This window comes from Sciurus vulgaris (genome assembly GCF_902686455.1).
Source record: "Sciurus vulgaris genome assembly, chromosome: 17".
NCBI lineage: Eukaryota > Metazoa > Chordata > Mammalia > Rodentia > Sciuridae > Sciurus > Sciurus vulgaris.
Window position 1 is genome coordinate 53199412 of NC_136478.1, and position 20105 is coordinate 53219516.

General features: G+C 51.7%; 1 protein-coding gene across 1 annotated transcript; it reads right to left on the minus strand.

Annotated features, from left to right (window-relative positions):
- Positions 1-669: 669 nt before the first annotated feature.
- CADM4 (cell adhesion molecule 4) lies at positions 670-14630 on the minus strand. The gene is made up of 9 exons (XM_079119849.1): positions 14484-14630; positions 5145-5291; positions 4737-4889; positions 4349-4483; positions 3849-4013; positions 3665-3755; positions 3053-3225; positions 2221-2349; positions 670-1693 (listed from the first exon to the last, which is right to left on the minus strand). Exons 1-9 carry the CDS (start codon positions 14545-14547, stop codon positions 1584-1586), a joined length of 1167 nt encoding a protein of 388 aa, XP_078975975.1. The 5' UTR covers positions 14548-14630; the 3' UTR covers positions 670-1583.
- Positions 14631-20105: the final 5475 nt, after the last annotated feature.

Sequence of the window (20105 nt, forward strand, 5' to 3'; positions counted from 1 at the left end):
TTGGTGTTACTGGGAATTGAGCCCAGGAGCACGCTAGCCCCTGATCCACATCCCCACCCTTTTTATTCTTTATTTTGAGACAGGGTCTCCCTTAGTTGCCAAACCCAGCCTAGAATTTGACCTTCTTCTGCTCCAGCCTCCTGAGTAGCTGTGTGTCACCATGCCCAGCTACATTTTTTCCTTAATGGTCCTCATCACAGTCTGATATTAATTCCTCATGAAATCTTCATGAGGGTAAAAATGGAGTCGCCTTTTCACTTTAGGTGCTTAGTACCTAGAACAGGATCAAATTTCAGATTAGTGCTAAACTACCTGTAACACCTAGCATTTGCCTGTTTTATTCACCCTGGACTCTGCAGAATTTGAGAAACACATTGTAAGAGGCAACATTTGGCACATTGTAAGAGGTTATGCCCAAGCTGGCCTTGAACTCTTGGGCTGAGATGATCCTCCTACTTAGCTTCAGGCACACATCCTGCTTTGTAAGAGGTTATATTGTCATCTAAAGTTCAAATAATACATCTAAAATTGAGATGAATGAGATATCAGACTAAAGGGTTTTGACTTGAACTAGTAGTGATGGGGAGCTAAGGACAGGGACAGGATGAGATGCAAATCAAAGTTGCCCTAAAGACTAATGTCAGAGGGACAGACACACAGCCACCCCAACACTTTGTTCTCTCCTCAGTTTAATGGTGGTTAGTGGGATTGCCAAACCCCCTCCCAGTTCCCCTTCCCGCCCCGTACAAAAATGTGTGTGTTTTTTAAAACAAGAAAAAGGGGCAAAAGCCAGGAGTGGGGGGAGGGGTGCAATCTGATATTTTCATACAGATTTTTGATTTTTTTAATATATTATATATAAAACCATAGAGACCACATATCCCCCCAAACTCCTTTCCCTCTCCCCGGGGGGCCTGGAGGAGAGATGGGGAAGGCCCCCCCAGGAGTGGGTGGAAAGACAAATATGGGTGGGACAGGTGTAGGGGAGGAGGTGGAGGGAAGGGGAGCCCAGGAACCTGGGGAAGGGGGATTGGAGATAAGGGTTGGGCTGTCTCCCTCACTGCCCCCATCAGTTATGACACGAAGACACAGAATCCCTGTTTCCAAACCCTCCCCCCACCCTTCCTCCCACCGTGCAAACATGGCTTTGCAAAGAGGTGCCCAGAGCTCTGTGGAACTCTTACAATGGCTGGCGTGGGGTCTGGGACCCCCAAAGAAATCTGTGTTCCCCTTCCCTGCCCACCCCACTGTTCCCAGAATCTGACCCCCTCCCCACAGGACCTGGTTCTGTAGCCTGAGGGCCCTGGCCTTCCCCCAGTTATCTTCCCCCAACCCAATCCCTACTGCCCTCCCTGGACTTGGGGGATCTGGACCTTTGGCCCCTGCCCCAGAAGGACCCAGACTGCTGGGCCCTCACTTCTGGCCAGGCATCCAATACCCCCATCCCTGACCAAACGTCTGAGGTGTTAGTGGTGAGGGGGAGAAGCCCACCATCCCAGACTCTGATAAATGTCTTTGCTGGTTCCTTGCAGCTGGCAGTGGGGAGACCCCAGCCTAGGTCCAGGCCTGGGGTGGGGGTAGGGTCAGATGAAGAATTCTTCTTTCCTCTTGTGTCCATCGCTGCCATTGAGGAAGGCTTCTCTTGCTTCTCCCTGCTCGTCCAAGCCACTGGCCTCGTGGGTCAGATAGGAGCCTGAGGGGTGACAGACCCCAGGGCAGCGGAACATATATGTGGGCCCAGAAGTTGTAAAGAAATATATGGAGAGAGGGAGACAAACATGATAGACACCAGTGAAAGAGGGAGAAATGGAACATTCAGGACGGGGTAGACAGGGGATAGCAAACAGTGAAGAGCACAACAGTGGCAGAGAAGGAGGTAAAAGCAGAATTAGGAAGACTCCAAAAGTTCATGGAAAGATCCACCCTCACCCTTTACTTGGTGGTATACCCTTGCTGTGCTCACAATGAATCCAGCAATCAGGAAGATAAGTTGTTTTATTCAAATCCCTGCCTTTAATTGGGCTTCTATATCACCCTTTTCAGAATCCTGGACCAAGACCCCTTTGGAATCTTGGCCTGATTTTGAATCAGGTCGAGGCCCCGCCACCTTATACTGCCTCTAGGCCCGCCCTCCTTTGAATTAGAGCTCTAGGCTCCGCTCCTTTCCAAGTCCCACAACCAGCACACCCTTCCTTGAATCCAGGCCCCGCCCCCACTCACCCTTCTGTCGTACAGAGCACCAGACCATGCCCACTAGCACACATATGATCAGAAACACCAGTAGTGCCAGGATGCCGCCCACAATGGCGTAAGGAACCGACGTCTGAGCCTCTACCACCGCACCAGGGTCTGCCAGAGAGGGCGCAAGCCCAGGTCATCAGAGGATGATTCCATCACTGCCAAGCTCTTAAGCACATACCACTTCTAACCTCTCTCCTAATGTACCCTGTCCCTCAGAAATACTGCCACCTTGTAGTCCCTTCTCATGATTCCCCTCTTTCCAGGTATCTCTTCCTCAAAGAATACTTGTTGGTTTGTACACGGTCTGATCCCAATTCCTGCCCTCCCTCCTTCCTCCTCCTCCATCCCCCAGAGGACAGAAACAGCACATCCCTTTTCTTTGCCTCAGTCCCGCTGAGGGCTCCCCAACCCCACCTGAGAATGTCCAAGGAACAGGTCTCTTCCCACCTTGTCTAAAATGTTCCAGGTGTTTAAAGTGCTCAGATAGGGCTTAACCACTTCCAAAATCCCTGCTGCACAGTAAAAGTGCTAAACAACTAACTTATTTTGTGGAAGGGGCTATCCAGTTAGTTCATAAAATCTAAAAACTTAATGACGTGTGGGCTGTTGTCTCCACTTTACCCAGGAGGAAAATAAGGCATAAAGTTATCTGCAACAGAATACTGCAGAGCCGAATCTGAACCCGGTCTGTCCCACAAATTGTAATAACTCTATGGGCTCCTTACCCACTAAGTCTTTGCTCAAGCCCCGCCCCTAAAGCCCCGCCCCTGCCCTGAGCCCCACCCCCAGGTGTGCAGCGGCCTGCCCTCACCGTAGACTACCAGCACGTAGAGCGCCCTCGCGTGGCCGTGTTTGTTGGACGCCTCACACGTGTAGGTGCCGTTATCTGCTGATACTAGGCCAGGCAGCGTTAGAGTCTCCCCCAGCGCCTCGGCCCTCTCTGGGAGGGACTCATTCCCGCGGTTCCAGCGGATCTGGTTTGGCCTGGGAAGGGGTAAATTATAAGCAGAGTTAGGACTCCAGTGCCAGCACCCACGTCTGGCTTCTCAGACTTAACGCCTCCAGTTAAGAAGCTCCTCACTAGCCCCTTCCTTTATGGAAAAGCAAGTCCCAGGCCCAGCTTCCATTGTCATCTTGCCCTTTCCTTTTGGGAAAACCAAGTCCTGGGTCCAGCTTTCAATGTCACCAGTGTCTCAGGAATTAGCCCTTCCAGTCCCTTGCATCTCGAGAACCCAGGAGCCTGGGACTCCACGGCCTCCTTCCTCAGGATTCAGGAGTAGGAGTCCCCAGGCCCTTTTCTCCTTCTGGACCCAGAAGTCTGGAGCCCAGCTCCTGTTCACTAAGGCTGTTGGTTCCTGAGACTCAGGTGCCCCGTGTTCTTGGCCCTCTTCTCAGGAAAGGAGTCTTGGGCTCTAGAGCTCACCTGGGGTTCCCCGTGACAGCACAGGTCAGCACCAATGTGTCTCCCTCCCTCACCACAGCTTGGGAGGCATGGATCCGGGCCGTGGGAGAATCTGAAGGCAGAAGGAAGAAGGAGGAGCGGTTTCCCCATCATGCTGGTGGGTCGTTGGTGTGGGACCCCAGGACCCTGCCAGCTGAGCACTTACACTGCACGTCCAGCACGTACTGCGTCTGCTTGCTGTGCCCGGAGGGCAGCGCCTGGTTCTGTGCCTCGCAGATGACAATACCGCCATCGTCTTTGCGGTCCACACGGAACCGCACTGTGCTAGCCACGCTCCAGACCTTGCCATTTTCCTGGCCGCTGCTCACTCCTGCCACGCCACGCCAGGAGACACTGTCAGGCCAGGATTTCGGCTCTGCCCACCGCCCCCACCAATCATAAAAAGCTATTTGCCAAGCTCCGCCCCACCCATAGGCCCCACTCTTTCCCTCCAAACCCTCCCCAAACCAGGGGCTCCAGTGCCTCTTCCCAAAGTCCCTTCCTCTTTCACTCCCACATTAATTCATTCGATAACTGCATATTGAAAGGCTAGCTGTCAGATCCTGTGCACTTTTCTAAGGGCTCTGCCCACATAAAAACGAGCATCCTTCCTAAGCCCCGCCTTCTCTCAAGTCCCGCCCCTCGCCAGCAACCAGCCTCAGGTACCTTTCAGCTCTTTGCGGTCCCGGTACCAGCGCAGGACTGCGGCAGGTCGCGACCGTGGAACTAAGCAGCTGAGCTCCACCTCACCACCCTCCACCGCCTGCTCTCGGACCTCCACCACTGGATTCTCCGGGGCCACTGCCGCAGGGAGAAGGGGGTTAATGGGGCAACGAAGTAGGCCCAGGGCAACCAGAGTGCGGCATCCCAGGGACCAAAGGGAGCTAGGGTACCAGGTGTCTAGGGTCAGATGCAAAAGCCAGTCGGCAAGGTCGGCCATATCAACGGAGCCTGATGTCCAGAGGTTAAAAACAACCAGAGTCAGAAGGTCTCAGGATGAGAGAAGCAGAGGAGAGAGAGGAGGGCACGGGTCTAAGGAGGGGGAAGCCATTACCTAGTACAGTGAGCGTGGCAATCTGGTGGTGGGTATCCTCCGTGTACAGCTGGCAGAAGTAGCCCCCTTCATCTTCCAGGCGGGCATCTGAGAGTCGAATTCTCACCCGGCGTGGGGAGAACTCCTCAAGCTGGAAACGCTCGTCCTTCAGGGCTAGAAGAGAGGAAGGAGTAAGCTCAAGGAGTTCTGGCCTCAAGCTTTTCACCTCCCTCCAGGTCCAGCCCTCTCCCTCTTCTCCAGCCATACCTATGAGTCTGAGGAGTCCATTTACTTATCCCCTTGGAGACCCAGGAATTACTCAGGCCTTCTTGCCTGCAGGGCCAGGAGTGCAGCCCCCCAGCGCTTTCCTCCCTCCAGACTCAGCTCTGTCTTCTTTGGGGATACAGGAGCCCAGGTCCCAGGACTCACCACGGGTGCCATTGAAGAAGAGGGTCTGTCGGGCTGGGTTCTGGATGACAACTATAGACCCATCATACTGGTGCAGACGGCAGGTGATCTCTGCCACCCCGCCCTCAGCCACTGTCACGTTCTCTGTCTGTACTTCTTGTCCAGAACCTGGACCAGGAGACAGAGAGGCAAGGACTCATTGAAGGCTGCAATTCAATCTCTTCTTTCTTCTCCCATCCAACCCTCCAATCCTCCTTCAGTTCGTTACACCACATTTCCTACCATCTAGAGTCTGGGATTGGGTGGAAAATCTGTTCTCTAGAGGAGCTGAGCAAGATCTAGTGTATATGCTCTAGTGTGGCAACATAGGACACACCAGGAACGCAGAGGAAGGGGAGACTAGAACTGCCCAGGGAGATGGGTGGTCTTCTGGGAAGACTTCTTCTGGAAGAAAATGCCATTGAATCTGGATTTTAAAGGGTGAGTCGGTGTTCACAGGTATTGGAGGCTGATGCGTTCACACAGCCCATCTTTACACGTGGGCACCAAGTGTAGCTTGTCTGCAAAGATGGCCATCGTATTTTTCCTGTTCCCAGGTATGCCCTTTGCAAACTGACTTTGTTGTTCCTCCTATTAAGGAGGCATTTTGCCTCCTTGAATCTGGGCAGGCCTGTGACTTGCATTGGCAAGCAGAATTTGCTAGAAGTGATATTGTATAAACAACAGGCTCTGAAGAGGCCTTGTAACTTCCGCTTGTGCCCTCTGGGCGAAGATGCCACAACTAGCCTTGTTGAGGGAAAGAGCCCACACGGCCAGAGAAGGCGAGCCAGCAGCCAGCACCAACCACCTTCTGTGCGCATGAGGCAACCCTGGATCATCCAGCCCAGCTGCATCACCAGGTGAGTACTGCCACAGGTGAACCTAGTTGAGACCAAGCGAAGTCTGCTTGCCTAACCCAGCACAGATTGCTGACCCAGAGTCATGAACAGAAAGAGTGGTTGTTGTTTTGAGCCACTAAATTTTGGGTGGTCTATTCCACTGTAAAGTTAATAGATACATAACACACCTATGATACTTTTCCCAGCATCCCTAATAGTTAGGTGGAACCATGTGACTCATTTCTGGCCAATGGGATGTAAGTGGAAGACAGAAACACTTCTTCCCACCTGACCCATCTCCCTCACAATCCTTCAGGCTCTCTGACTGGAGATGACTCTAGGGAGCTTGGAGGAACACAGAATGTTAAGGTAGAAGGAGCCCCAGTCCCTGACTGTCTTCCATGACCTTCCCATGGTCTGTGGTCTGTGACATGGCAAGAAATATACTTTTTTGTTAAGTTATTGAGATTTTTGGCCTGTTAGTTATAGCAGTTAACCCACCCTGAATCATCCATCAGAGGAGCAAGGTGTGGGGTGAGAAAGACGATGTTGGAATGGGGGTGTGGCTTAGAGGTAGGGCACTTGCCTAGCACTGGGTTCGATTCCTAGTACTGAAGGTGGGGTGGGGGGAGGGAAAGTTTTCTAACACTATCAGAGGAAACAGCCTAGAGGGGAAAACAGAAAGCCAAGAATAATCAGCAGCAGCGTCACCGTCACTGTCCTATCCAAAATAAGATTAACCACTACACCTACTGCATATTATTAGGTACTGCTGTCCTAGGCCCTGTGCTAAAGGTCATTTCCTACATAATTTCCATTTAATCTTCATGATACCTGTATAAGTTATGCATTATTTTCAATCCCCATTCTTCCCCATTTCCATTTTTAATAATTGATTAATTAATGCTAGGAATTGAACACAGGGTCTCAAGTCCCAGTTCCAATTTTATAAGTAAGAAAATTGGCCCAGAGAGATGACATGACTTGGCCACAGTCACAGCCAGAGTGTCAGAGCCAGGATCTGCACCTAGTCTCTTTGATTCCATATCCAGCATATATATCCACTCCTGGCTGTCTGGGTGAAGTACAGTATTGGCCATGGGCTGTGGGATATGCTTCTGATGGGTTGCAAATGATAAGTCTTTTATCCTAAAGGTCAGTGGAGGTTTTGAAGCAGGAAAATGATCATATTTGGTTGTCTTTAAATGCTAAATAACTATCCATGTCTTTTACATTGTGTTTCACGGTTTCATTCATTCAATGAGTATTTACCGAGCAACTAGTAGGTTTCAGGGACTGGATACCCAGAGATGAGTCAAATGAGGCTCCTACCCTGGAAAGCCTTTAAGGTTTATGGGGAAGTAGACACAAATCAATGAACTATCCCATCAAAAGTGTGATATTTCCTGTTAAGAGGACAGGTAACCTAATTTTGGGGTCAAGCGGTAGAAAAGATGAATTCTACAGACAAGAGACTGCTTGCTTCCTGTCCAAACATCCATTTTTTTCCCATTTTGTCCAGTAAGAGAACACTGATTATATTTTATGGTCCAGCAGAAAGTGTTATTTCTGTCTCCCTTGCAGCTAGGTGAAGAAGGGAACAAATTCTTTTTCTACTGGGTCACTGTCATGCCACCTGGAACTAGGATGTGATGCATAGAATTCTGGTAGCCATCTTGTGCCATGAGGATAAGGGCAATAAGACTGATGGAACCAATAGCCAGAAGATGTCTGGGCCTCTGGTGTAGAGCTGCTGCAAGAGCCTTGGACTCTTACTTCTGGACTTTTTAATGTTTAAGTATAATAGTTCTAAATCACTATTTTGTGGGGTGTTTGGTTCAGTATTTTTTTGTTGTTCTTTTCTTTTTTCTTTTTTTGCTAAGCCACTATTTGAGGCTTATCTAGCAACCTAGCACCTCCTGGAACATCAAACTTGACATATCCAATCCTTGCCCCAAATATTTTCCTCCCCAAGTTTTTACAACCTCAATAAATGTGATAACCATCCACCCAGTTGCTCAGATCAAAAATCTAGAAATTATCCATATTCCCTTCCTTTTCTGCACCCCCAACACTCTCTTTCCATCAGCAATATCTGTCCCTTTTGCCCCAAAACATCCAAATCTATTCACCTCTATCTACCTCTCCTGCCCTCCTCCTCCTTCGACATCATTTCTCCCCAGGACCCATCAAGAGCCTACTCGGGGGTCCCTCTGCCCTGTGCCTGCCTCCTCCCAGGCCATGTTCCACACAGCAGCCAAGTGGACTTTTCAAAAAGTCAGATCAAGTCACCTCTCTGCTTAAAGCCCTTCAGGGGACTAGGGATGTAGCTCCTTGGTAAAGCCTTTGCCTAGCATGCACAAGATCCTGGGTTCAATCCCCAGCACCACAACAACCAAACAAACAGAAAATCGTCTGAGGGTGGGTGAGTGGCACACAGCTGTGATCCCAGCAACTCAGGAGGCTGAAGCAGGAGGACTACAAATCCAAGGGCAGCGTCGGCAACTCAGTGAGGCCCTAAGCAACTCAGGGAGACCCTGTCTCTAAATGATAAAAAAAAATTTAAAAAGGGCTGGGGATGTGGCTCAGAAGATGAGCACCCCTAGGTTCAATCCCTGGTACCCAAAACAAAAGCAAACCCTCTGAGGGCTGCCCATTACACTTAGGATAAAATCAAAACCCCTCCCTGGGCCTTCAAGGTGCTACGTGGCCCCTGTCTCAACTCAGTGGCCTCCATGTCCAGTGGCCTCTGCCCTTGCTCCCACTCCCAGGCCTTGGCACTGTACTTCCTCTACCTGGAATGTTCCTTCCCGCCCTCTGTCATCCCAGGCTGTCACCTCTGCAGAGCAGCCCTCCTCACTCCTGTCCCTTCACTTCCAGAACACTTTCTAGTTCCTCCCTGTGGGTTTGTATCTTCCAGGTTAATGTCACTGAGTGACCTGCTCACTGGTGTACTGTCTGTCCCCCATCACTACAGACTCCACGAAAGCAGCAGGGTGATCCACTGGGTTTACTGCGGCACCCCAGTGCCTAGAGCAGGCCTGACACTTGGTAAGTATCCGGGGAGCTTGCTGAAAGAATGGCCTGTGTCTGATGGGATCCCATTTCAGCCCCACAGCGCCTTTGGGACAACATTAGTCTCATCTTAAATACCGGGTTGACCTCAGCGCCACCATTTGCCATCTGTGTGACCTTGAGCAAGTGTGCTCACCTTTTGGAGTCTGGATCACCCCCTCTGTAAAATGAAAACGATGCCAGTGCCTGTCTCGTAGGGATTAGCTGGGTGCCTGAAGCTCAGGGAGTCCTCCTGGAACACCCCCTGCATGTGAAAACTGGCCTGCAAGTTCTGATGCTTGAAGAAGTATCTAGAAGCTTCTCCATGGATCCTGGACCTCAGGTTGTCTAATGCTAGCCCCCCCCATTCTACAGATGTGGAGAATGAGGCTCAGGGGGGTCCCAGGCAAGTCAGTGACAAAACTCACCATCTCCTGGGAGCCATGGGACCTCTGGACCTGCCCCCCAAAATCTATCCACTGTTCTCTGCTTGAGGGTGCACATGGGGTGAGGGTGGGGGGTTTTTGTTTTATTCCCTCCCCGTCCTGAGGAGTCAGTAACCAACAGTGTCTGTGCTTGGAATATTAATGTCCCAGGAGCTTTTGTTTTGGGGGCTGGGGGGGTGGTGGGGGCGGGACTTTCTGGTCACAGAGGGGCTGAGCTTTTGGGACTGGGGCACTGGCCCTTTAAACTGTGTTGACAGCCAGGAGTCGTCATGGGGATGTTGCCTGGAAAAAGGGACAGGGGAGGGTTTGGGAAAGAGTGGCTGAGCAGGTGATGGGTAGGGAACCAGGAATCCGGCATCCTCTGTCCTTCGACCCAGAATCCAGCTCCCAGCCCCTCCTTTCTCAGGACCAGGGAGTCCAGGTTCCTAGCCCTTCCTCCAGCAGGTCCTAGGAGTCTGCCCCCCCTCTTCCTCCCTTAGGCCCAGAAATCTAGCTCCCACCCTCCTCCTCTCCTGGGCTCCAGCAGTCCAGGTCTCAGCCCCTCCTCCTTCAGCACCCAGGAGTCTGAGCCCCCAGCCTTCTCCCGCCTCAAAATCAGAAGTCTGAGCTTCCAACCCCTCCTCCCTCTGGACCCAGGAGCCAGGGGTCCAGAGTACACAGCTGGTGGATGTTTCCACGGAGAATAAGCGAGGTGGGGGGAGCACTTCCTGGGTCCTGAGTCAGCGAATACCCAAGGGAGTCTCAAGGTCACAGTTCTGGGAAGGTCACTGCCACCCTCTCTGTATCCGCTCCCCAGGGGGCTCCTGGCATCTTGCCTCCTTCCTCCTTCCTCCCCTAGGGAGGTGGTACATCCCTGCGTCCTGACTGAACCCCCCCAGCCCCCCATCAATGGCGGAGTCCGAACATCCTTGCACAAAGCATCAATTCTTCCCCAGCTCAGCCTTGTAAAGGCGCCTGTATTCGCAGGACCTAGGCATTAGGGTCCCAGCCCCTCCTCCTTTGGAAACCTGGAGTGGGCCCCCCACCCAGTCCTTTCTTCTCTCAGGACTCAGGAGTCCGTACCCTTCCACCCTTGAGACCTAGAAGTATGGACTCCCAGCCCTTTCCTCCTTCAGAACCAGGAGTGTGGACCCTAGTCCTCCTCCCTCAGACCCGGGGGTCCAGGCTCCAGTCCTCCTTCAGACTCCGGAGTTGGAACCCCTGGCCCCTCCCTCAGACCCATGGGTCTAAACCCTAGCCCCTCCTACATCAGACCCAGGGGTCCGGGACCCAGCTCTGTTCCCTCAGACCAAGGGATCCCAGGACCCACCCTTCTCCGTCAGGCCCAGAGGTCCAGGTCCCCAGCCCCTCCTTTCCTGGAAACTTTCGATTCCAAGTCCACAGCCCTCAACCTCCAGAATCACAGTCCTGCCTTCCTCAGTTCTTTGTCTCCCTCCTCTCTGGGGACCCAAGCATCAGGTGGGGGCGTAGGGGTGAGTCAGCAGCCTCACACACAAAGTCTTCCCTGTGGCTCCCGCGTTCCAGGGATATTCGGGACTCCCTAGATTCCAGGCCTCACGCCCAGAAAGGAGGCGGGAGTCCTCTGGAGGCTCACCCTGGGCATAGGGTTGAGGGGTAAATTCCTGCTCCTGGAAGGGTACAAGCCCGCACCGAGCACCCCCTGTCTGATCCTCCACCCTGAGTGCCCTCTGTTCACTCCCTTCGCAGAGCACCACAGGCTCTGCCCCTGTCCCCTTGTCCCACTGGGTGTATGCAGAAGAGCCTGGTGCCTGGTTCTCAGGGGCCTGGGGTCTGTATGAGCTAAAACCAAGGGTGCTTGGGTCCGGGTGCCACAGGCCATTGGATGCTGGCGGGTCTAGCTGTCTCCAACCCCCCCACCAAGCCAGAGAAAGAAAGCTGCCTTTGTGTTCCCCAAGACGGGGACAGGCCAGGCTCGCACGACATTAACCCACCCCTGGGCCCAAGCCCTGCTCTGTCTCAGGTCTTGAAATCCATGGTGGAACCTGACCCCCACCCCCAGGCTGGGGGCTCATGCATCCAGCTCAGGGGTGGGTGGGGGTCAGTGATAGAAATCTCCTAGGACCTGTTCTTTGGGGTGACTCACAATGAGGGAGGATCCCCCTGTTTTCAGAATCACTGGTCAGAACTTTAACAGGGAAAAGTGAGTCACCCTAGGAGGGAAACATTATTCGGGATCACAAGCTCCCCCTCCGCAGGCTCCCCAACTCCTAACAGCCTCTTTATTCTTTCTTGGTATCTGCATATCTGGTTGCTTCTTTCTGTTCTGCCCAGTTTCTGGCCTGTGGCTCTGTTTCTCCCTGTGTGCATCTCTGGGCAGGCAATTCATCTCTTTCTCACTTCCTCTCTCTTGCCCATCTTGGACCCTTTTGCCATGAATCTCACCACCTTCTTCTGGTATTCTCAGCAGATAAATAAGCCAGGAAAGAGCAAATACATTTTTGAAAGGGCACAGACAGACTTCATCTCCCATTCCCACTCCTGCTGGCTAAGTAAGGTGAGAGAGGAAAGAGGAGATGAAGGGGGAAATGCGGAAACCACCCATGCCTTCTAAAATTTGGTGGCCAAGACCATTCAGAAATATCCGATGAAAAGGAAAGCACGCAGGGCCCTCGGAGGCCAGTGCCCCAGCTCCAGATTCTAGGCTCTACCAAAGGGGAAAGTGAGGCTCAGAGAAGGACAGAGACTGACAAAACTATACCAGTGAGGACTGGGCGAGGCTGGGACACAGCTCCTTAGCTCCTAGCCTGGAGTTCTTCCCATGATACCAAGCTTGCTCTCCACTTGTAAAGCCCTGCACCATGTAATTTAGAGGACATTTACAGAGAGAATTAGGCAGGAAGCAGTGATCTTAAAATCAAACCAAGGACAAGGCTTAGTTATCTCCCAGAAGTGCTGGAGGTATTGGAGAAAGCAATCTTGAATGGGGGAGGTGGTCAACTGAGGCTACATTTTGATTCAGAGAATCCCAAATCCCATGATTCCAAATGGTCAAGATGCTACATGGCAGAGAGATCAAGATCCAAGAACTCAACAGGTCAAGGTCTCAGAATTTTTAAGATGTCAAGATTCTGGAATGCTAACAACATCAAGGTTCTAGAACTCGAAAGGTGTCAAGGTTCTAAAGACTTCTGGATTCTAGAATCCTAAAGATGTCAACATTCTAAATACGAACACTCTTTTATTTCCTGGATTCAATGGTTCCAGGAGCCTATGAAACTGGTTTTCAGCCTAAAACAAAAAAAATAAAGAAAATTAAAAATTGATGGAAATGCAGCTAAAGTACCAAAGCTGTCATGTGGGAAAATGGGGCATGTCTGCTGCAAAGAAAGGAGATACTGACAAAAGTTAAGAAGCAACCACAGAAGACTATGGAAGAAAGGCAGAGCATGGGAAATCAGCTTCACCCCACACTTGTCCAGAGGTGAGGGAGGCTCTGTCCGAAACCTTGGATGGAGGAAGGTGTCACTGCACTCAACTTGCTGGAAGCCCCTTCACATCCAAGCAAGGCATTATTCCCTTTCAGGTCACTGAGTTCAACATCCTCACTTTACAGAAAAGGCAACTGAAGCCGGGAGTGGGGGCGGTATTTGTGGCAAAGGCAAGAGCCAGAACTTAAATGCCGGTCCCCAGCCTGGTGCCACCTGGTTATAATTCCTCTCCCAAATCCCTACAGAACACCGAGCCTTCCAGCTTTGCCCAACCACCATCCAATCATCTGTTTCTCCCCAAAGTGGCTCAACCTGCTGGGGAGCAGGGTAAACCCATAGTAGGTTTGAGACATACACAGTATGAGAGTGTGAGTGTCTTTGGGTGAAATTTCCTGACCTTGTTCCCAGGCTCAGGGTGACCCTATCTTGAGGGTCTCTCTCTGGCTTCCCACAGTGTGTGATAAGGATGTGTGGATGGCTCCCTGGATATCCATGAGCCGGCTCATGGCCTGGGTGTGTGAATGGGTGGGATGGTTTGGGGAGGCATTTGCTGAATCCACGTGTCTGCCCACATGCCAAGGTTCTCCATTCCCCCTTGCCTACACACACGCACATGGACATTTCCCCCTCAGGGCTCTTGAGGCTGCCCTGTTTGACTCAATTCCTCTCCAGGGCACAGAGGGATCAGAGATGCAGGAATGAAGGATGGGGATGGAGGATCCTGGGATGGACGTTTTAATGGGAAGAGAGAGGAGGCAGAGGCAGGGGACAGGTAGACAGTGGGACAGACAGAAGGAGGGAGATAGGTGGGGGGGCTAGAGAAATGGGTGACAAAATGATAGGGGACAGAGAGACAAGAGGATGGGGCAAATGAGGGACAGAGAAAAAGGGACCGAGGAGAAACAGGGTGACAGCAAGACAGGGACAGAGATGGAAAATGGGAGCCGAGAGGGAGGGCAGAAATAGGGGAAGAGACCAGGGTGAATAGGGAGGATGGGGAGGAGGCAGACTGACCTAGGAAAAAGGGACAGAGACCAGGGGACAAAGGTGGGGGACAAAGGCAGGATGGAGGGATGGGGAACCCCGGAGGCAAGGAGAAAGGGGAACAGACAGGAGGGACAGGACTTCAAGACTGAGGGACAGAGGACAAGGATAGGGATACAAGGAGAGAGAGGGGGGATCCAGAGGGATCCAGAGAGGGGCGGACAGAGGGACGCGAGACTGACAGAAGGGCAGCGGGACCGGCCGGGAGAAGGCGGGCTTGTTGGGAGGGGGGTCTCGGGCCCTTTGTCCCCGCGGGGATCGGGGCCTGTGCGGGGTGGGGGGGGCTGCGGCAAGGAGGCCGGGGCCCGCGCCCCCTCCCCCGCCCGCGGCTCCCGGCTCCCGGCCCGCGCTGCGCTTTGTCCCGGGGAGGGGGCCCGGCCTGGCCCCGAGCGCATTGTTCCGCCTCTGCGGCCCCGCGGCGACCGGGCTGTCACCGCGGCGCGTCCCCCCGCCCCAGCCCTGCCGGCCGACCCCGGCCCCCGACCCTACCTGGCCCCGCCGCGGCCACCCACAGCAGCAGCAGCGGCCACTGGAAGCGCCGGGCCCGGCCCATGGTGCCGCCGCCGCCGCCGCCGCCGCCGCTCGCTCCGGGCCCGGCACCTGCACCGCCCGCGCCGCCCGCCCCGCCCCCCGCGCCCCGCCCCCTGCCCGCCCGGGGGCGGGGCGCCGAGGCCGGGGCGGGGCCGGGGCCCAGAAGGGAGGGAGAGGGAGGGGGGGCCGGAGAAGAGGCCGAGACAATGGGGGGTGAGGGCAGGGAGCGCGGGGGGCGAGCGCCCCGAGGCCCGGAGGGGAGCTGGGCGGGGGCGCGTAGGGGGGACGCGAGAGCGCGACAGCGTGGCGGGGACAGGTGAGGGAGGCGGGTGAAGGCTAGAGGTCCTGGGGACCGTGTGAAGGTGCAAAGGTGATGTGAGTGAGGGTGGGGACATCGTGTCTGCGAGGGAGGCCGAGTGCTGTACTGAAGGTGTGCTCCGGAGGGCGCTGTGCAGGGGTGTGCGAAGGGGCGGGAAGGGGTTGCGTGAGGGTGGGAGGGTTGGGGTGCCGGTGCGTGAGAGGGGAGAGGGGTGTGCGTGGGTGTGAGCACTGCGGGAGGGAAGTGATGCGGAAAAGGTGAGTTCCAGAGGTGTCCTGCGGGCAGGTGAGGGTGAAGGTGAAGGCGTCTAGTCTGCTGGAGGCTGGCGGACTGCAGGGGTCTGAGCAGCTCAAGGATCTCCCAAGGCGGAACTGGCTCAGGCAGCGGGTGGGTCGGTCCTGACCCCGAAACCTCGTGTTTCCGCCCAGTTCCCCGGGTGGGCCCCCTGAAAGCGAACCCACTGGAAAGAAGCCTGAATCCTCAGCCCCAGGGAGGGGGAGGCTCCTGTGGACACCTCCCAGGCCCTGGCGTCCCGGCTTCCCACCCTTGTCCACCTCCTTCCTGCCCAGTCTCTTCTTGTTCTCTCTGCCCTTCCCGTTTCTCCCCGCATCCTTGATTGAGATCGACTCCTTTATGCAGATTTCGGTCTCTTCCTCTCCTGGGAGTGGGTTTCTCTGAACACACTTCCGTGGGAACCTGATGACCTGGTGCAGGATTGTCACTTACGGGCTCAGGAAGAGTGAGAAACCATGGAAAATAGGATGCCTTAACCTCTCGCATGCCTGACTGACCGTCTGGTAAACTGAGGTCCAAATATGCCAATTCTGAAAATTCTTGCTCTTTATCTCCATCATTTCTATTAAAAAAAAAAAAAAAAATTCTACATCCAGACCGACCAGAGTTAGCTCCCTAAACTCTTTCTGTCCAGTTTTGGGCTCTGAGCATCCTCTCCATCCTCAGTACCGCAGCTCTTTTTCAGTTCCCCTTTACCAACTTCTGTGGACTGAGGAAGAGGTCCTCAGGCTGAGTAATCTCTAATCCTTCCTTCTGGGCTTCCATTCTGTGACTTGGGTCAGGTGGAAGAGAAGTGTTTGAACTGCATCTGGGACACTGGTTCAGGGGTATACTAACTAGTCCACTTTCTGTTGCAAATAGCACAATGCCACAGACCGGTGAGTTATAAAGAGAGGAGGTTTATTTTGGTAAGGTCAAGGGACTGCATCTGCTGATGGCTCTTGCTCTCAGAGTCCCCATGTGGCACAGGGAGTGCACATGTCTCTTCTGGTCTCTCCCCCTCTTCTTATAAAATCACCAGGATTCAGTCATGGGGGCTCCACCCTGATGATTTTATCTAATCCTAATCACCCCCAAGGTCCCACCTCTAAATTAGTTGGATTAAATTTCCACCCTCTTAATACCTCACGATGGGGGTTAAATTTCAACACAGGAAGGCTCGAGAGATGCTCAAGCTATATTCAAACTAGTGACCAGGGGTGGCTCGGAGTTGCCTTTTCTCACTAGAATAAATAGGCACCTCTCAAGGCTCTTAAAGACCCTGCTTGACCCCGCTGTGGGGCATGCTGGGAAATACTGGTTTGGTTCTTACCTGTCATCTTTGGGTCCCATCATTTCTCCCATCTGAGGACACCAGGAGAGTGGTAGTCTTGTCCCTACCCTAACTCAGGGTAACTTTGTTAGGATTTTAGCACTGGTCCACATGACCAAAAGTGCTGGATATGACTGGCTTCCCATGATCTGGACTTCTGTCTGTCCTGAGGGTGGATGGCTTTCCTCAAATGGCAATATGACTGGCCAGCACCCTGGGGGGCCAGATTCACAGAGGCAGGGAAGAGATAAAGACAAATAAATAAAGGGAAAGAGCTAGACATAGGGAAATAAGATGGGAAGAAAAGGGTGAGAGAAGAAATTGACTGAGAAACTCCCTCAGCAGCTCTTCATGATGGCACAGACCTGTAAATCCAGTGGCTCAGGAGGCTGAGGTAGGAGGATCACCAAGTTCAAAGCCAGCCTCAGCAACTTATGCCCTAAGCAACTTGCCAAGACCCTGTCTCAAAAAGAAAGGAAAGAAGGAAAGAAAGAAAAAAGAAAAGAAAAGAGCTGGGGATGTAGCTCAGTGGTAAAGTGTACCTCAGGTTCAAACCCCAGTATCAAAACAAACCAACAAACAAAAACAACAAACCTCCCTCAGCACAGTGGGGAACTTTGAGTCCCTGACTAAAACTTCCTGAAGCCCTGAAAACCAAAAACTTCTTATACCCTAAAAGCCCCTGACTCACTTTCATTGGCCCAGATAATTCCCCTTACCTGATACCTATGGCCAAGGGCATAGAATTATGCATGAACCATAGATTCCGCCTCCCAGTTAGAAGAAATCCACTTCCTTCTTCTTTTTTTTTGTTTTTTTTTTTTTTTCCTTTCAGTGTTGGGACTGAATCCAGGGGCACTCTATCACTAAACCACACCCCAGCCCTTTTATTTTGAGATAGGGCCTCACTAAGTTGCCCAGGCTGGCCTCAAACTTTGGGTCCAACTGCCTCAGCCTCCACAGTCAATGGGATTACAGATGTGCACCACCACGCCCAGCCGAAATCAGCTTTCTCCTCGCAGAAATGGATATTGGGGAAATAGCTACTGTACCACTGCACAGGGGAGGGAACGGACTGTATGTGTGAGTCAGTCATTCTTGAGTTTTCAGGTCATATATGGGAACGATGCAGACTTTCAAAGGTTGTCTTTCAGGTGTCATCGTCCCTCCGCCCCACTTCGCTCCTTCTTAAGAGAACACTGTTTTTGTGCAGACATCCACCCTCTACCCTTCTTCATGCACCAAGTGATAAGGAGGAACCCACGAGTAGATTCTGAATATTCTTTTCCGAATAATGTTTTGTTCCATTCTCCCTTCTGGGGATTACTTTGGGCATGGGCATATGAAGCAGGTCAAGCAAATGAAACACAAAGTTAAGTCTGCCTGGAAGTTTGAAAGTAAGTTGTTTGTTTGTTTGTTTGTTTTAAAGAGAGAGAACCAGAGGGCTAGGGCTATAGCTCAGTGGTAGAGCACTTGCCTAGCATGTGTGAGGCACTGGGTTTGATCCTCAGCGCCACATTAAAAATAAATAAACAAATAAAATAAAGATATATATCTCCAACCTAGAATTTTGTAGGCAGCAAAACTGAGAGAGAGAGAGAGAGACCAGGAAGAAATGTCTCCATTGTGATTGCCTCTGAACATGGGTGTTGTATCTGCAGCTGAAGCAGCCATCTTGAACACAAGCCTAAATGTGTCATTTAGGCCATGGTAGAACCATTGAATTAGTCAACCCAGGAACTGCCTGCCCTACCTCATAATCTTTTATTATGAGAGATAATCAATTTCCTCCTTGTTTCTACCTTTTTCAGTTGGGTACCCTGTTATGTGGCTGCCATATTGCCGGTGACTCACATAGACTACACTGAGGCGGACCTACTTGCCCATTAAGGCATTAAATGATAGACACTTTCATCTTCAGTCCCCACCCCCGCCCCACCCATCCTTGTGGTAGGATCTCTCTTACACGTTCTTTTTTCCCAGCTATGGTTGACTGGGTGGCATACCATGGGAATGGCAGGAGCAGTGGATGCTTGTGTTTGACCTGAACAACTGCATATGATGTTTTCCCTGGTCCTAGTAGAGGGGGCTGTGGGCAGAGCCGTGAACCAAACTGGACACAGTCACTCTTTCAGCTAAAACTTTAGAATCGAGACTCAAGCAGTCCTCCATACTTAACATTTCAGTGGGCATATTTGTCTAGTATGCGCGAAGTAGAAGAGGTAATCTGTACAGAGACAGAAAGATAAAAATAAAATGGAAGCCCAGGAGGTAACGAGAGAGAGAGAGAGAGAGAGAGAGAGAGAGAGAGAAGATTCTGATTCTGAAAGAGGGAGACGATTTTTATTTCACATAACCTTTCAATTTTGTTTCCCATCCTGGATGAGAGCTAGGTCTTGCATGGATTCTAAACTTCCAATAACGTTGTTTGTGCTTAAATCAGCATAAACACATTTTACTTCTTGCAACCAAAGATCCTTGAACAAAAACTCAGAGGTCAGTAATTCAGGGCTTTTTTTTTTCTCCTCCCAGTACTAGGGATCAAACCCAGGGTTTTATGCATGATAGACAGGTGCTCTATTACTGAGCTATATCCCCAGCTCTCTTTCTTAAGATTTTATTTTGAAATAGGGTCTCACTAAGTTGCTCAGGCTGGCCTTGAACTTTTGATCGATCTTCTCTCAATCTCCCAAGAAACTTGGATCTCAGGCAGGCATGCACCATCACACCTGCAAATTACAAGGTCTTGATCAGAGAAATATGGCATAGTACTTAAGAGAAAATTGTCCCTTCCCTCAATGTCTGCTGGAAGGCATTATGGGACATGTATTTCTATTCTCTGATTCGTACCAAAGGTGTTATGAGAGATGTATCCCTAGTTTCAATATCTGTTGTAGGATATTGATATGGGTAAGATGAAATTATCTTCAGTTTTATATATGGAGTATCTCTGAAAATGTTGCCCTCTCTCTCTGCTGTAGAGCTTTGTTATGGTTAGAATATAAGGTGTCCCCCCAAAGCTCAGGAGACAATGTAGCAATGATGAGGGGTGAAGTGATTTGCTTATGAGAGCTGTGACCTCAGCAGTGGAGCCATCCATTTGATGGGTTACTAACTGGAAGATACTACCCTACTGGTTAGCTGCAGGCAGGTAGGGTGTGGCTGGAGAAAGTAGGTCACTGGGGTTTATGCTTCCTCCCTGGCATCTCCTCCTCTTCTCTCTCTCTGCTTCCTGGTTGCCATGAGTTGACAGCTTTTACTGTCATGCCCTTCTTCCATGATGTTCTGTCTCCTCTCAGTCCCAGAACAATGGAGTCAGCCAACCATGGACTTAACCTCTGAAACCATGAGCCAAAATATACATTTCCTCCTCGAAATTGTTTTTGTCAGGTATTTGAGTCACGGTGACCAAAGCTGACTAACACAAGCACCATGAAAAATAAAATCCTGGCTCAGTTTTTGTTGGAAGACATCATCAAAGATGTAGTTTTTTCTTCCTTCCCTTCTTCTTCATCTGTCCTGTTCCAGATATAGTCTGGGCACTAGGAATACGGTAGTGCATAAATAAAAGTCTTTGTCCACCATGAAAATTTTAACAGGGAGAGTTAGCAAACAACAAACCCAAATATGACTGTCCGCGTTAGCCATTGCTAAC

Coding starts and splice junctions, on each gene's coding strand:
- CADM4 (XM_079119849.1), bottom strand. CDS start 14,547: ATGGGCCGGGCCCGGCGCTTCCAGTGGCCGCTGCTGCTGCTGTGGGTG. Junction 5,292..14,483: donor GGTGGCCGCGGCGGGGCCAG/GTAGGGTCGGGG, acceptor CTCCTGGTCCAG/GTTCTGGACAAGAAGTACAG. Junction 4,484..4,736: donor TGCCACGCTCACTGTACTAG/GTAATGGCTTCC, acceptor TCCCTGCGGCAG/TGGCCCCGGAGAATCCAGTG.